Source organism: Orcinus orca, chromosome 17 (assembly GCF_937001465.1).
Source record: "Orcinus orca chromosome 17, mOrcOrc1.1, whole genome shotgun sequence".
Classification (NCBI taxonomy): Eukaryota; Metazoa; Chordata; class Mammalia; order Artiodactyla; family Delphinidae; genus Orcinus; species Orcinus orca.
Window position 1 is genome coordinate 32,969,429 of NC_064575.1, and position 18,156 is coordinate 32,987,584.

Consider the following 18,156-nt stretch of genomic DNA (forward strand, 5'->3'; position numbering starts at 1 on the left):
TAGGTCTAGGGAGGAGCCTGGGCACAGGGAGGGCTCAGAGTTCCCCAGGTGATTCTAATGTGCAGCAACTTTGGGAACCACCTCTTGGCTTCAATCCAGCTAGTGAGCAGATATTAAATCTAAGACACATGGGCTAGTGCGTGAGCTCTAGGAAGATTCGTGCCAGGGAAAATGATCGATAGTTGTGTTACTTCTCTGAAATGGATTGAAATTTCCAATTAGCATGAACAGGGGAGGGTGAATGGGTGAATGCAATAAGGTGTATCGTTTACGTATTGCCCTATGTGTATGGCTAGAAGCTTTCGCAACTGAGGTCTGCCCTACTTTTCATGCTAATGGTAATGCTTGTCCTCCTAATGCAGCTGTAAACTTTATAAGCCCATAGGTAGACAGCATCACAAAATATTTACCCCTCCCCACTGGCCCACTCTCAAGCTTCTCTCCCCTTCCCCAATACACAAATGTACATCAATGCTCTTGAGACCACTATCAACATATTGACCTTCAATTCTTCTACTTTGCAGCTTCCCTCTTATCAGGAGATGTCAGCATTTAGTGCAAGGACAAGTGCTTGCCTCTTGGTGAGTAATGTAGACAATGCCTCCAAGAGACAAATAGCCCTTAGGGAGGGGGAAAAAGTCTTTCAAAAAGGTTGATGCCCAGAGGAGGCATTTTCAGTCATCTCAGCTTAGAGGTCAAATATCCAAAATTAAAAAGGTTAAAAAAAAGAAAAAGAAGAAAGCAAGGAAGAAAAGAAGGAAACAATTTTCTTATCTCATAGTAATAAGGCAGTTTTCCTTAAAAAAAAAGACAAGCCTTAAATTCTCTTTCCTAATCAAAATGTGCTTTTCTGTCTTTAGACTATTCCTCTTATATCCTGTATTATTCATGACGTTTAATTCTTGAAATAGCACATGGCTGAAAACAGAAGCTAACCTCTTGTCCACTATGAATTAAATCTTCTTTTCCTAGGACCTGTCTACAATGTACAATTTGGGGTTTGCCAATATAATTATTTTCTCTGAAATAAGTTACAGCATTTTGCCTTTTCAATATATAGTTATACAATATATTGTTAACACAACATAGTTAATATAGTCAATATAGTAAATACGATTATAACACACGTGATACGATGCCACTTTGGTGATTTTCTTCATCCATGTAATTCTGAAATTTGACAGTATAGTTTTCATATTCTAATGAGCTGAGTATTACCTCTGCAAGGATAGAAAAATAAAATAAATTCATAATATTCTTGTGTGGTTTGCCCCTGGGGTGGATTACCATAATGGGGGGATATTTGAGCCTTTCCCCAAGTCATTAAAAAACCTCCAGCGAGCAGCCCCTTATCCTCTCCAGGGAGTGGGGGAAAGGATCTTTAATCATAATAATCCTGGGGGGAGAAATCTCAGAAATAAGACATCTGCTTCTGTGCCTTGTTTTGCAGAATAGCAATGATTGCTTTAGCAGCTTCTATTGCCATGTGTGTACAATAAGTAAATGAACATAAAATTGAATGAACGCATAAAAGAAGGATAAACCCACCCAGCTTAACAAATCCACTCTCTCACCTGCTGTGCCCTGAAACATGAAAGAAAGAATCATGGGATCATAAGGATTAATAAAATAACAGTCTCTGTTAACAATATTGACAGAAGGTATAGGAAAATTTGTCTGATGTGGGACCAACAGCTTAACTGCTTAATCCTTTTTTTTTTTTAAGGGCAACTCATTCATTTATTGTTTAAAGATTGCAAGACAACTTCTGAATTTCTGTAGCACAATTTAAATGTTTTACTTTTTTGATAAATCAGAGTATAATAGAAAAAACAATTAGTTTCCAGTAATATCTATATCTCTATTCAGAATTAAGTCTTCCACAGACATGTAACCTGGAAACAAAAGCCTGTTACAATATGCAAAGCTTCAACAGAGCTGCTACTTTTCGGGCCAGGGAAAGGAGGAGGATGTGCTATGTAAAATGGCTGCAAGGTCACAGCCTTGAGGGCGCTGGAAGTCTATTATCCTATCCCACATTAAGTAGTTTGGTGAACTTCAAACGTCCATTCATCTGCAACCAAGCTGGCAAACTTTAACTGATATCTCAAGCAGGTAAAAAATAAATTAAAAGAAATCCTTACACTGATGTTCCTTCATTTACACTGTTCAATAGTTCATTAACATGTAATTCTGGCTAAGAATTACATTTGAGACTCCTTGCTCAGATTTTGGTTAACAGTACAAATCTTTGAGAAATTCAAGTTCTTATTAATCAATAATTTGTCAGCTAGGCTACATTCAGGCATCAGCTGCAACTACAGACTAGGTGCACTGCCTCAGCGCTTTGGAAAGACATAATCTAGAACACTACTAGCAGACAAAATATCTGTTACTAGACAGCACAGGTGCAGTACAGCAAGACAAAAACATATATTCATGTGTGCCGCGGACCAGCCGGAGAAAGAGGATCTCACCGCCCAGGGTCAGAAGGGAAGGGGTAAGGAACTGAAGTGGCACCGACGAATGGGGTCAGAAGGACCAAGACAACTGATGGTTGCAAGGCAAATTTTATTGCGCTACAGTTGCAGATTATCTAGACTAGAAAAAGGAAGGTTGACAGATGGTGGATTACATTATCTACAGACTGTCTCGGCTCAAGGTTAACTTCCCTGGGAGGAAACCCATAAACCCAGAAGCATCAAAAATAACCTGCATGTGCAGGGGGGAGACAGCTTTGCTTGTCTCATTTTACATTCTTTCTGATCTCTGGGCCCTGGTGATTTATCTCCCATGGAATGGAACAAGGAGGGGAACAAGTAGGGACAGTCCCTTCGAGCAGCGGCCGCATGCCTGGCATGTCCTTACCTGCTCTCAAGGCTGACTGCTTCCCACAGGTCCCCCATTTTTATTTTTTAACTTTTGCTGCAAAATAATTCCATGAAGTTTAGTGCCGAGAGTAGTATACTGTTGCATGAGGATACGAAACAGACATGAGAAGATTAATATCAATAATAGGCAAATTATGGCCAGGGTAATAAAGCCTGACAACCTTCCGGTAATCCAAGACTGAGGATTTAACCACTTTAAATGGTCCAGTAAAGTTTGAATTACATCTTCTGGCGAAACATCATCAAGATGTGTATTTTGTATATCCTGAATTTCAGCATTTAATTTCTTAAGATCAAGACTAATATTATTATCTGACCAAACACTCAGCAGATGCATTTTTACTTTTTCCCATTCCCAAATACAGTCACTGTACTTTTAAGGAGTAACACACATCCATGTATACTTTGCATGACAAGCTAGACGCATCCTCAATTTTAATGCTGCCATCTGATCTCCAATCCCCAAAATTGCGTTTTTAAATTCATCTAACTTGTTATTAATCCGTAAATATATGTGACTTTGTAAAGATAAAGCAAGACTGCTATGTTGAGATAACTGATTAGCAAAGTGAGCATGATGAATACTCTGTGAAAGAGCAAGACCGGCAGTAGCCACAGTAGCAGACAGAGCAGCCAAGGCAAGTAAACTTACTATTAGCCACCCAAGAAATTGTCTCCTCTCTGCAAGGCTTTAGAGAGTTCCACCCATGCCTGTACTCCAGTATCTTCATACCAAGGTTCTCTCAGATGCACAGGCACCATAACATACATGGGTTGCTTTAGTATAAGCACAGATTGCGTTCCTGCAGAAGGGAACATACAACTGCTAAAAATACAATTAACACAGCTAATATTATATCCTCCTTTGGAAGAATTACCAATGTTAATAGAACCACACAAACGTGTATATGGAGGAGCAACACAAGTTATAACAGGTGTATTGGAATAAGTTAGAGCTAGTTTCCATATATCCCAGTTCTTTTGAAATGTGATAAACCTATCTATGATGGGAAAAGAAGAGATAAGAATTGACACCTTGGTATAATCTATAGTACAGCATATTTGGTTATTATTCCAAGATGCATTGCAACGTTCAAAAGTGGATCCAGGAAAGTTAACGGTCATAAAGGGAGGAAATTGATTTTTTGATTTTCTGTTAAGCATAGTAACCTTATGTCCAGCTATAAGTATCCCTTGTCCTCCAAGTAAACGCTTCATACAGAAATAATTTCCTGAATCTTCACCTGTAACCTTGGCTATAGTAATAGCGGAATCCCTAAGTGGTGAGGCGTATGAGATTTGACCTCTAATATTAATAGGTTGCCCATTTTATACCAAATGATGGTATCCTTAAGATACTCTCGTCAGCTGGTAGCCGGGCATGTAAGAGTAATGTTGGTTCCTGTAAAACGAAGGATGCCTGGAGAGCCTGACAAACTAATTGATTGATCCGTTCCCTCATAAACATCTGTATGCTCATAACTAATAGCCTTTACACGTCCAGTTTCCAGATTCAGTGGGCTAAGACAGACAGGATGGGTACTAAGCCAGTTAGTATAATTTACAGACATATTGATTTGTTTTATATTCCCAATAAGAGGCCCATAAACACTTATCATTGTAAAATACAGGAAACTCTGCCTCAGACCAAGATATGGGTTGTAATAGTGGAGGATCAGGTACATAGGCCCAGTAAGTTGCTGCATTAACAGAGGGAACACATGAAATGGTTGCCAACATAACCAAAAATAAAGTTACAGGTGTAACAGGGTTATTCTGTTGTTTCACTGACTCTTGAGCTCATGAAACCAGTTGTTTAATTTGTCCCCAAGTTGGAACATCACTCCTTTGAGTCGTCCTGGCAAGTGGTCTCTTCTTCTTCTTTTTCTGAATCAACACTGTCAAATTTTCGGGAGAGATGCAGAGCTTCTTCATCTTCTGAACTAGGTGAGCTGTGGCGAGCCATCTATTTGCTTGACTAAGCGCTCAGGAAGCCAGCAAGGTCCAGGCGCTGATCTGGGAAAGATACACACGTGACCACGTCCCCAAATCAACACAGGATCAGGACCACTCCAAGTGCTGGTTAACGGATCTTTCCAGAGGACCTCCGGAGATTGAGAGGCCAATCTTGGCTCAGCCACCAACCTTCCCCCTGCAGAGCAGCCAAATTTGTCAACAGTGAGAACATTTAAAATAAACAGAGCATCATTTATAAGGTTATGTGGCGTTGTTCTATACAATTCCCCCCTTTTTATTTTTTCAATAGTTAGCTTTAAAGATCTATTTGCACGTTCTATAATACCTTGTCCTTGAGGGTTATATGGAATGCCTGTAATATGGGTAATTTTGTAATGAATTACAAAATGTTGCAAAAGCAGCGGGCCCATTATCGGTTTTAATAATTTTGGGAAGGTTCATGAAAGCAAAACAGTGTAATAAATGAGTGATAACATGTTTAGTAGCTTCTCCGGTCTGTGCTGTAGCACAGAGGAAACCAGAATAAGTATCGATAGTGACATGAACAAACTGTAATTTCCCAAAAGACGGGATATGAGTAACATCCATTTGCCATAAATGTCTAGGTAATAATCCACGAGGATTAACAACATAATGTGGAACAGGAAGGTGAGGTAAGCATTGTGGGCATTGCTTAACAATTTGTGGGGCGGCTTCACGAGTAAGGGAAAATTGTGTGTGTAATGTAGCCGCTGACTGACGGTGTAAAGCGTGCAACTGCTGTGCTGCTTGTGAAGCAGTTTGATCATAACTTACCATAATATGAGGGTGTCCAGGACATGGACCATGAGTATCAAGAGTATGGAGATAATGAATGCAGTATATTAGCCATTCTTGACAGCATGACGAACGGAAAGGAGGAGTACGGTAAATTGGGACATGTCCTGCTTTAGGGAAAAGAGATTGCGGAGGAGGAGTAACTTCAACTCTATTCTTGGGAGGAAAATGTACAGGATAAAGATCACGTTTAGATCGAGTTAAAACATCTGCAGTCGCATTAAGTTTAGTCAATGGACCAGGCAAGTTAGAATGAGCACGGATATACAGACCTGCAACAGGACCATCATGGGAACGAATAAGCTGTTGAAGCAAACGAAAAGAGGATGATAATTCAGGGTCATTAGTATGTCCTATGCTCGCAGTCTCCAGAAGAAATCACAAGCTAATAAGATATTTACTATCAGAAAACAAATTAAAAGATATAGAAGGCAAATGTTTAAAAGACATAATGACAGCATACAGTTCAACACGTTGAGCTGAAGTCAAGGAAGTTTCTTTAACGAGGTTTGTTCCGTCGTCAATGATTACAGTGGCCACTCCTGAAGAAGAACCGTCCGTAAAAACCAAAGGTACATGAGGGACAGGCTGTTGCCTAATTATAGAAGGAAAGATATGAGTTAAGTTTGCTGAATTGGATCAATTTATCAGCAGGGTAATGGCATTCCGAGGTACCTGAAAATCCTGCAAGAGCAAGACCCCATTCATTACTATGTTGAAAAAGCCAATTTTGTTGACTAACTGAATCAGGCATAATAATTTGAGAAGGTTCTATACTTATAGGTTGTAAGCATCTAGTTCTACCTTGCATTATTAAATTACTAATAAGTTCATAATAAGGGTTAATAACTTTAGAGGGTGTAGATTTCATATGAATCTATTCAATAATTCCAACAGTTTGCCATAAGACGGCAGTAGGCACATGAGGAGTTGGACAAATTATTAAGAAAATAGGAAGGTGAGTATGAATTCTAGTTAATTGTGTAGAACTGATAGATCTATTGACTATTTGTAAAGCTTGAAATCCTTCTGGAGTCATAGAGCGTGAAGAAGAAGGATCTGAGTCACCTTTAAGAATATCAAACAAAGGCTGTAATTGAGCAGTAGTAAGTTTTAAGGCAGGCCTTAGCCAATTAATATCTCCAAGTAATTTTTGAAAAGCATTTAATGTTTTTAAATTATCAACTCGAATTTGCAGTTTTTGAGGCCTAATAGTAGTGTTATCAATATATTTTCCCAAATATAAAAATGGAGATTGTCTTTGAAGTTTTCTTGAGGCAATGACCAAGCCAAATGATTGTAAGGACTGTTGTAAAAATTGAAAAGCAGTCTCTAATAAAGAAATATTATCAGTGGCTAAAAGTATATCATCCATATAATGTATGCGATATAACGATGGAAACCTTTTTCTCACAGGAGTCAAGGCCTGAGCCACATATTTTTGGCATAATGTAGGACTATTTGCCATGCCCTGAGGCAATACTTTCCATTGAAATCTCCTCATGGGTTCCTTAAAAATTAAGGCAGGCAAGCTAAAAGCAAAATGTTTTCTATCTTCAGGAAACAAAGGAATAGTGAAAAAACAATCTTTTAAATCTATAACTAAAAGATGATAATTGTGTGGTATGGCTGTTGGAGAGGGTAGGCCTGGTTGAAGAGCTCCCATTATTAGCATAGTTTTATTAACAGCTCTTAGATCCTGTAATAACCTATATTTTCCAGATTTTTTCTTGATAATAAAAATAGGAGTATTCCAAGGACTACTGGAAATTTCTAAATGCCCTAATTGTTCCAGTACTAATTGTTCTGCAGCTTCTCATTTCTCCTTTGTGAGGGGCCATCGGTCCACCCATACAGGGTCATCAGTCAGCCAAGTAATTGGATCAGCAGTGAGTGGAGAATCCAAGGCCCCTAAGAAAAACCCAAACCTTGTCTATCATTTTTTATTTTCACATCAATAGGATAGACAGTTCCTTGTTGATTTGTTCCCAGCGCTTTTGTGGGAAGAAATCCTTGATCCAACATCATATTAGAGACTTGAGAGTTTGGACTATAAAGTAATACTCCCATTTCTTTTAATATATCTCGGCCCCAGAGGTTTAAAGGCAGCCCAGGCAAAACATAAGGCTGGAAATATCCTGAATGGCCCTCACTATCTTGCCATAAAAAAAACTGACTACTTTGCATAGGAGAAGAACTTTGTCCTATTCCGTGAAGTTCTGTAATAGTAGGACTAATGGGCCAACGTTTAGGCCAGTGTACCTGCGTCATAACAGAGACATCAGCTCCAGTGTCTAACAAACCTGAAAAAACCTTTCCATTAATGGTTCATTTCATTTCTGGACGTTCTTTCCCTATCTTCTGAATCCAGTAGGCAGCATCAGACGATCCAAAAGCCTTTGTTTCTCTCTTTTGATGTTGTAAAATTTGTCCATGAGGTACAAAGGGCAAAAGTAGCAATTGTGCAATTTTATCACCAGGAGAAATAGTTATTATATTTTTAATAGTTTGTGCCATGACTTTTATTTCTCCTTCGTAGTCAGAATCTATGACTCCTGGCATAACAGTTAAACCTTTCATGGTGACACTACTTCTTCCCAATAATAGTCCCATCAAACCCTTGGGTAAAGGTCCACAGATGCCCGTAGAGAGGGCCTGAGGACCCATTTCAGGAGTTAATACATATCGGGCGGAGGTACTGAGCTCCAGTCCTGCGCTTCCTGGTGTTGCTCTGGAGAGCGAGGATATTGTATGTTTTTGTTTTTGGTTAATGTCTGATTGATAATTTGAGGAGGATACACAGACATTGCGCTTATTATTTGTTGGGGCCGGGGAAGGCCCTGGGAAGAGTTTCCCGACAGTGGTGGCCCATCCTTGTGGGCCACTGAGCAACAATCTTGTGCCCAATGTTTTCCCCTATTGCATTTAGGGCATAAACCAGGGATTTTCTGACCATCTGGAGGTTTTTGAGTAGGGAAGGAAGGACTAGGGTTAGAATTAAAAGATCTACATTCTCTAGCAAAAGGACCTGCCTTTCCGCATTTAAAACAAGTCTTTGTTTTCTTTTGATTGTTTTTAAACCCCACTTTAGTTAATGCTGCAGCCACAGCAGCACCCTGTATATAAGTAGGCCCAATGTCTGCACAAGGGTGAATATAATCCTCCAATGTTCCCCGTTTTCTCCAAGGTCGAATCGCAGCCTGACACTCATTATTAGCATTTTCAAAAGCAAGTTGCTTAACTACAATTGTACCAGTGAGTCCGTCCACAATGAGTCTCCCCACCGCCTGTGACAACCTATCTACAAAATCAGCATATGGTTCATCAGGTCCCTGTCTAAGTTTTGAAAGATCTTCAGTTTTGTGTGTAGAAGGTCATTTCCTCCAGGCTTGTAATGCCAAATGATTTATTTGAGGATAAGCAACAAAGGGATAAGTTAATTGATCTTGTAAAGAAAGATATTGTCCTTCCCCAATCAGCATATGATAATCAACTGGAATATTATGGGCAGCATTCTTTTCTGCTTGTTCAGCAGCCCGTTCATAAAAATCAAACTTCCATATTAAATAATCTCCACCATTTAAACAAGCTCGTGCAATAGACTTCCAATCAGCGGGGGGAAGAGCTTCTCCTGTCAACCATAGCAGTAGTAAAAGGAGCAGTGGGCCCATATTGAGCACAGGCAGATTTTCAGTCTTTCAAAACTTTCAAAGGGAGAGCCTGATGCTCCCTAGTAGCTTGTTGAGGATTATTAGGATCAGGTCTTTCTATGACGGGACAACAGAAAATAGGATCTTCTCCTCGTTTTATTGCTCCTTGTACAGCGCGCTGCAAGGGACTCAGCATTTTTACAGATGTGGATTTTTGAGGAAGACAGTCCTTATTAACCTGCAGCTTTTTCACTGACTTCTCTATCACAGCCATTAGAAAATCATCCTCAGGATATTTCTCTCTTTTATGTTTACAAGCCTCATCTGTTAAGTCAAAATGTTCCTCTTCATCTAAAATATTTAAATTAATTAGCTCTTTCGGTTTAGGAAGTGGCGACACAGTAGCTGATAATACAGTCTCTCCTTCTGTCAGAGGCTTATGTTTTTCTGACTTTACATTCAAATCAACACTATCATGAGAAGAATCTAAACATATTTTTATCAGAGTCCACAAACTATATGTAACAACAGGAGTATGAGTAGGCCCTCGAGACTCGTAATAATTTTTTAAATCTTCTCCAACTTTCTGCCAGATTTCTATGTCAACAGAGCCGCCATCAGGAAACCAGGGAGATACACCATGGATTTGCTGTAAAAATTCAGTCAACTGTGAGGTAGAAACTTTATTACCCCGAGCTTTAAGCATCGAAAGTAAAACCTGAGCAAATAATTCACACTCCTTTGAGCCCTTTTGCCCCATCTTATTTTACTTCTGACTATTGCCTTATGCCTCTATTCGTTTCACTTTTACTGGTGGCCACACATATTTTGCATAAGGGTTCTCTTACCTGCACTTTCTTTTTCTTTTAATTGCCTTCGCACTTCAGGTCCCTGTTCGAGTGCCACTTGCCGCGGACCAGCCGAAGAAAGAGGATCTCACCGCCCAGGGTCAGAAGGGAAGGGGTAAGGAACTGAAGTGGCACTGACGGATGGGGTCAGAAGGACCAAGACAATTGATGGTTGCAAGGCAAATTTTATTGCGCTACAGTTGCAGATTATCTAGACTAGAAAAAGGAAGGTTGCCAGATGGTGGTTTACATTATCTACAGACTGTCTCGGCTTGAGGTTAACTTCCCTGGGAGGAAACCCATAAACCCAGAAGCATCAAAAATAACCTGCATGTGCAGGGGGGAGACAGCTTTGCTTGTCTCATTTTACATTCTTTCTGATCTCTGGGCCCTGGTGATTTATCTCCCATGGAATGGAACAAGGAGGGGAACAAGTAGGGACAGTCCCTTCGAGCAGCGGCCGCATGCCTGGCATGTCCTTACCTGCCCTCAAGGCTGACTGCTTCCCACACGTATGTTGCCTTGTTTAAGCCTCAAGCCCTCGATCCTTTGCTGAAATACAATAATTTCATTCCTATGGTTTTCAATACCAAAAACTCAACCTCCAGGAGGGCTAAAGTCTAATTTGTACTCCAAACCAAGTAGCAGTGCAGTTCGCTACTACTGAGACTGAATCCATAAAGACTTCAAGACCACGTCCAGAAGACAAGTTATTATATATAATACCCTAGAAGGTCTGAAACATAATTATCATATACATAGCTGGTCCTTCAGAGCTTTTTACCTATAACATGTTTTTTGATGAAAGTTATTTAATGTACTGGAGATAACTGTGACTTACTGATCAAATATTTGAATACTTATACTTACCTGGGATTTCATTTCTGCTGAAAGAAAAAGGTAGAACAGGACTCACTAAAAAAAACAAACAAACATTAGAAATGAAAGTAAAAATCTTAACACACACTATGACTTTTGGAAGCAGCATAGAGGGGCAGTCAACGGTAAAACACTGGTGAAATAGGTCAAAACTCTAGGCCAAAAATCCATTATTATTATCATCAGTGACAGTACCACAACTGTGCCCTTCAGAATTAATAATCACTCCTAAGAATCTTCATTTGGCACCAGATGATGCGGTTAAGAGAAACACTCTGGGAGGTTTTGAATCAGACTTGGTTTTTTGTTAGCCAAGTTACAGGAGAATCTTTAAAGTGGGGGGAAGGGAAGAAGGAAACGGACCAGGAAAAGAATTTAAGCCATCATCTATAAACCAACAAAGCACTGATAGTTCCGAACATTATGTCAGACACTAAAATGACTGATATAGGCTCAAGTGGTTTATAAAACCTATAAAAAGACTACACCAGCAAAGTCCCCATTTATCTGTCGAGTTCAGAAACTAAAACAAGGAATATTTTAGCTTAAAAGTTTATCTCAAGAGAATCATACACACTTCACATGAATACAAATACCTGAAACCAAACATTTTTAAAAGCTCCAATACCCAAAATATAAAGAAAAATATTAATTCAGAAGACTCAATCAATCCATGATAATCACAAAACGGCTGGGCAATCTCTATCTCCCTTCCACACTAACCATCCATCCCATGGAAGACCAAGGGAGATCAGACCTTCCAGACTTACCTTCCAGACCTTCCAGACACCTGGCTGCTGCAAAATTCTATGGAGACTCCTTGTGGAACAGCAGTTTCCCATCTCTTGTGTCTCTCCCTATCGTGATCATGATCATGCAGGAAGCAAGTCTGGCTGTGCTATTTCTTATCATTGTCTGTCACCCATCTGCAGCATGGTATTGTACAGATAAGGAAAAAGTAGTTCCCTTTCCCCCAGAAGGTTGAGGCTCAGGTACAGGGTAATTCTCCTGTGCACACAGTCATTATTTAGGCCGACTCAGTGACTTCAACAGGCTTAATCATGTGATCAGGTTTGTTGCCAGCTGCGTAATGCTCCCACATCTGTAGATAGAGCCGCTCTAGGTCCATTGTGTATTGTTTGGTGTTGAACAGAGGGCTAGATGTTCTCTGCTTCCAGACTTTGCCACGAATTTTCTTCAGGTATTCTAGATCAGTTCCCAGTTTCACAGCTATGTCTTCATATTCTTGTCTATTTTGAGCAATAAGCTCAAGACAGCCTAAACAAGTGAGCTGGGAAGCTGCAACTCGGGAAGCAAGAGTCTCTCCTGGCATAGTCACCACGGGTGTCCCTGACCAAAGGACATCCATCCCTGTGGTGTGTCCATTACAGAGTGGAGTGTCCAAGCAGACATCAGCCAGCTGGCCTCTCCGAACATGTTCCTCCTTAGGAGCAACAGGTGAAAAAATGATACGCTTCTGGGGAAGGCCCATATTTTGTGCATACTGTTGAATATTAGGTTCTCCTACTGCTGGAAAACGCAACAGCCACAGCACACTATTGGGAACACGCTTCAGAATATTTGCCCACATCTGCAAAGTAGATGGGTCAATTTTATATAACTGATTGAAGTTACAGTACACAATGGCATCTTCCGGTAACCCGTACTGAGAACGTGTGGTTACAATAATGGTACGGGGAACCTCCTCTCCAGTGGCAGCCTTGATGTTGATCTGGGTAGTTGCCAGTCCATTGCTAAGACTGAATCCATTAATTGTTATCTGAATTTGTCCTCTGTTAATCATTTCAATAACTGCCTCTGCAATAGTATTCATAGGAGTGACAGGCATATTAAGAGCCGTATTACTGCTGTCTGCATTGTCTCCTCCATCAGGACATTTCATCTTGACAATCTGCACATCTGGGAGACTATCAAGAAATGCTTTGAGGTCGATGCCATTCAGCACAACCCGATTGTCACAAATGTGCCCATTGGACTTAAAATCGATGACTGCCTTCTTCTTCAGGTGAGGGAACATATTAGCATGATCACCAATAAAGAAAGTATGGGGCATATAAGCCACTTTCTCAGAATACTGCTCAGCAACTTCAGCAGGTGAAGTTTCCTGATCAGTGATGATATAATCCATGAAAAGCATGCCACTGGTCCCAGGGTAGCCCAGCCACATTGCCTGAATAGGAGCTGGCCTGAGAGCAAAGAGTTCATTTCGAGCACCCCTGGTATAACCATTCATATTTACAAGGCTGTGTATACCGTCTTGATGGATGCGATCAGCTGCTTTCCCATTGCATGGAATCTGAGAAAGATCAATGAAATGATGGGCTTCTGCCATCACCTTCGCTCGGAAGTTTGTGCCATCATCTGGGCTCAGGGCATAACAGAATACCTCAAATTTATCAGGATTGTGCATGCCTGGAATAGACTGCATAAGATGAGAAGTAGGATGATTCCCGAAGTCAGAACTCACATATCCTACATGCAGTCGACCATCACTGAGCTTCAAGTCTTTTGGATGTTCGTATGGTGGTTTATGAAAGACACTGATCTCATCCAAGCAGAGGTTCCCATGGCTCTCAGCAATAGCCTTCCTGAAGCCATGAGAAAGAGGATAGAGCATACTATGATGAGGCTGCACAGAAGGCAACCTATTCTTCTCCAGCTGGTCAGCCACAATGCTGACCAACTTCTTCATTCGCTCATCATAGTCTGTCCAATCACAGACAATCTGCAGGCAATGAGCCAAATCACAATAAGCGTCAGGAAAATCAGGTTCAAGCTTCAGAGCAGTGCGATAAGAAGCAATTGCTTCTGGAATATTCCCTGAATACTTGTGAATGGAAGCCAGATTGCTGTGGGCATCCGCAAGTGCAGGGTTAATCTGAATGGCACGAGTATAACACTGCAAGGCTCCCTGAACATCCTGCATCTCCTTTAGAGTGTCTCCCATGTTACAGTAGGCATCAGCAAAGGTAGGACTGATTCGAACAGCCTCCTTATAATGCATCAGAGCTTCCTGCAGTTTTCCCTGCTGCTGCAATACACTTGCTAAATTTGAATGGGCAACAGCAAACTCTGGGAAGACTTCTAATGCTTTACAATACAAGCGAACTGCCTCTTCAAAGTTTCCCTGGTCTCCTTTGATATTGGCTAGGTTATTCAGAGAGTCTGCATGGGTGGGACACAGCCGCAGAGCTGTATTATAACACTCTTCTGCTTCGGCAACACTGCCCTTCTCTTCCAGAGCGTTGGCTAGGTTGCAGTAAGCATCAGGGAAATGTGGTTGCAATTCAATAGCTCGCCTGTAGGTGTCTACTGCCAGATCCATCAGGCCTTGCTCATAATATACACAAGCCAGGTTGGCATGTACCACTGCATGATTTGGGCTCAAGCTTAGGGCACAAAGGTAAGCTGCCACAGCTCTGTCAAAAATCCGTGCCTCTTGCAAGACATTTCCTAAATTGATATAAGCATCCAGAAAATTGGGGTCAAGGGTGACAGCCTTTTCAAAGTGATGAATTGCAAGCCAAATCTCCCCTTGTGCATTGAAAACACAGCCAAGATTACTCCAAGCTACTGCAAAGTTCGGTTGCGTCTCCATTGCTTTCAAATAACATGCCTTGGCTCCTTCCAAGCGACCCAGGGCTTTGAGCAGGTTCCCCAGGTCACTGCGAACACAGTACAAATCAGGATTGTACTGAAGAGCAGAGACGTAAGCTTGTACTGCCCCTTCCATGTCGCCTGCTGCTACCAAAGCGGCTGCCAGGTTAATATAACCATTGATGAAATCTGGTTTGAGACGCAATGCATGCCGGTAATGCTCAACTGCTTCCTGCAACTGCCCTCTTTCCTTGTACACATTCCCCAATTCGAATAGGCTTCTGCCAGAAGAGGGTTCTGTTTAACTGCCAGAGTACTAAAGTGGGCAGATCTGTCCAGCCTTCGACACTGGAAGTGTAGAGATGAAAGTAATAAAAGTACTCCAGTATTGTCTGGCTCTTGTCTCCACAGCTGCATGCAGTGTCTCTCAGCTGCCTCAAAATCTCCTGCCTGATATTCTCGATGTGCCAACTCAGCTAACCCTTGGAAGGAAAGCATACGTTTCGTTGGTTCTGTGCTGTCGGCCACGTTGCCCACAGAAGACGCCATCTGGAGCTTCTGGAGAGAGAAAAGGGGGTAATTGAGTCCCGCTGCCGCCACTACTGGCAAGAATGTTTCTAGAGGTAGCAAATACGAGGGCAGCAGCCGTACCACTGCTTTGGCAGGCTTAAGCGGCAGCAACAGTTCCAGGCACCAAACCTTAGGAACTCTGGTTGGCCATCTACCTCTCACGCTCTTGAAATCTTAATTCTTAACCCTGCCCTCTTCCACCTAATTATTATTCTCCTAATCAGGGAATAAAAATTACCTATACACTCGCCTTAGAAGAAATCAAAAGTCAGTAGTCCAAACACTTTTCAAAATTTTGTTTTCTGTCCAGTTGGAAAGGAAATACATGATTGACTTTACTTCATCATTCATATAGTCAATGTGGAAAACATTAGGGCCGTGAATTTCAATACAGTAAGTTCAGAAAATTTTAAATTGGCCTTCCCAAACCACTAATAAGTAACCGATGTTGTATATAATGCTTAGAGACTGAGTTTGATATTTTAAAAGTTCTGAAAGGATTAGCTAATTTCTCATCATATTTCTCATGCCTCAAACCTGAGTATTATTTTTTAAAAAATAAATTTATTTATCTTTATTTATTTATTTTTATTTTGGCTGCGTTGGGTCTTCAATGCTACGTGCAGACTTTCTCTAGTTGCGGCGAGCGGGGGCTACTCTTTGTTGCGGTGCCCGGGCTTCTCATCACAGCAGCTTCTATTGTTGTTCCACAACTCTATGGGTTCCTTTTTAGGTCCTATGAAGAACCCTAGAAATTAGTTCATGGAATTATAGGTTTTTGCAAAATTGTCAAAAGTGAGATATTTTAACTTCCATCAGGTAAGACCAGCGTCTCTTTCTTTGCCAATTTTCCTTCTATCATATTCCGCTATGTTGGATCATACTGGAATGGCCACAGGCTTTTTTGAAATCTGGCTAAGGAGATTTTCTTTTTTCTGTGGTACGCGGGCCTCTCACTGTTGTGGCCTCTCCCGTTGTGGAGCACAGGCTCTGGACGCACAGGCTCAGCGGCCATGGCTCACGGGCCTAGCCGCTCCGCGGCATTGGGATCTTCCCGGACCGGGACACGAACCTGTGTCCCCTGCGTCGGCAGGTGGACTCTCAACCACTGCGCCACCAGGGAAGCCCTAAGGAGATGTTTTAAGTGAGGCTATTATGTGATTTTCAGACACCGCCATATGTAATTGACTATATACTATCCCATTACAGGAATAACTTCCAGTACTCATACTGACTACTCTACTGACTTAACCTAGCACAAGACACAGAAGCATAAGGACAAAAACCACCTTACAATATAGCCATGTCTTGCACTTCACAGCTCTCAAAGCATGTGCGTTTGAAGAAGAAAAAAAGAACTGAAAAGTACAAAACCAGAAGCTATTCTGTGGAAAATTATTTCAATCATCAGGCATGTGAAAGATAAGTCAAAGATTCAGTTCCCATCAAGCTTAGTCAAAACGGAAATTTTCTTGTGTCAAGAATATACTCCGGGGGCTTCCCTGATGGCGCAGTGGTTAAGAAGCCACCTGCCAATGCAGGGGACAAGGGTTCGAGCCCTGGTCCGGGAAGATCCCACATGCCACAGAGCAACTAAGCCGGTGTGCCACAACTACGGAACCTGCGCTCTAGAGCCCGTGAGCCACGACTATTGAGCCTGCGAGCCACAACCACTGAAACCTCCATGCCTAGCACCTGGGCTCTGCAACAAGAGAAGCCACCGCAATGAGAAGCTTGTGCACCGCAACAAAGAGTAGCCCCCAGTCCCTGCAAGTAGAGAAAGCCTGCCTGCGCACAGCAACGAAGACCCAACACAGCCAAAAATACATAAATACATAAATAAATAAATAAATAAATAAATGAATGAATGAATATACTCCATCAAAAATGTGTGTAATAGAATGGTGTGAATGAGTATTTTATCAGAATCCCTGTAATGCACAAACCTATAGCAGTACTGAAATCAGTAATGCATTTATAATAGTAAATATTTATGAGGAAGTAATCCATAGAGGTTTTCTCAAAGTTAACAATGAAAATTAATGTGACATTATCAATAATAAATTGTGAAGCTGAAATAAACTTTTCTAAACTATTAATAACTGGAAGCAAATTCTAATCAACCATGTTACAAGAAATCTATGTCTAAAAACTACAAAGTTTATTTCTTAAAATTTTATTTCGAAAATACATAAACTGTCGTATGAGGAGGCAGTTAAAGAATATATAGCTAAAAGAGTGGGGGAAAAGTTTTATAGAGACACATCTGGCAGTAGTTCATTTTTAAATGTCATTTTTCTAGATTTTGTGACACCTATAGTATTGATATTTGAAAGCATTTAAAAAATTGTACTTTGAAGATTTGCTACTTCCAGGTAGAATAAAATATTTTGAAGCAAAACAACGTTTGCACTGAGAAAAACAAAAAAAGCCAAATAAAATAGCCAGCATTCAATCAAAAAGTTCTAGACAAACCAAGAGATAGAATCATATGGCTAAAATTCTAAGAACAGATAATACAAAAATATTTATATAAGATATTGTGTGTCTTTATCAGGAAAAGTCTTTATCAAGAAAAGACTTTAAAATCATCAGAATTAATATTATATTTTATTTATTTGTATATTATATTTATATATAGATATTTATATATTTATATAAAGAACTTAAAGATAAAGCCCTAGTTAAGGCAGTGACAATAGCAGTAGCAGTGGGAGTGAAAAGAAATGGTTATATTCAAGCATATTTTGTCAGGAAAAGTCCATGATCAAATGTCTGACTGCACACATGGGATGGATAGACGGAGTGGGAAAAATCAAAGTTAACTATAGAGGTTCTAGTGAAGATGGGGTTGCCGTCACCCAACCCAGGGGCTGCGATCATCCCCAAGGTCTAGGAGACTCAAAG

The 18,156-nt window shown here is 40.7% G+C and overlaps 1 protein-coding gene and 1 pseudogene across 1 annotated transcript; one reads left to right on the forward strand and one right to left on the reverse strand.

The window, feature by feature from the left end:
- The window catches only part of LOC125961664 (ferritin light chain-like), a 438,815-nt pseudogene extending 436,515 nt beyond the window's left edge, over window positions 1-2,300 (forward strand).
- Window positions 2,301-6,442: 4,142 nt separating this feature from the next.
- On the reverse strand, window positions 6,443-14,957 carry LOC125961810 (UDP-N-acetylglucosamine--peptide N-acetylglucosaminyltransferase 110 kDa subunit-like). The gene is made up of 2 exons (XM_049700836.1): window positions 11,832-14,957; window positions 6,443-11,097 (listed from the first exon to the last, which is right to left on the reverse strand). The coding sequence occupies exon 1, from the start codon at window positions 14,813-14,815 to the stop codon at window positions 12,089-12,091; it is 2,727 nt and encodes a 908-aa protein (XP_049556793.1). The 5' UTR covers window positions 14,816-14,957; the 3' UTR covers window positions 6,443-11,097; window positions 11,832-12,088.
- Window positions 14,958-18,156: the final 3,199 nt, after the last annotated feature.

Bases quoted from the DNA above. Each gene is read 5' to 3' on its own strand.
- LOC125961810 (XM_049700836.1), bottom strand. From the start codon at position 14,815: ATGGAAGGGGCAGTACAAGCTTACGTCTCTGCTCTTCAGTACAATCCT.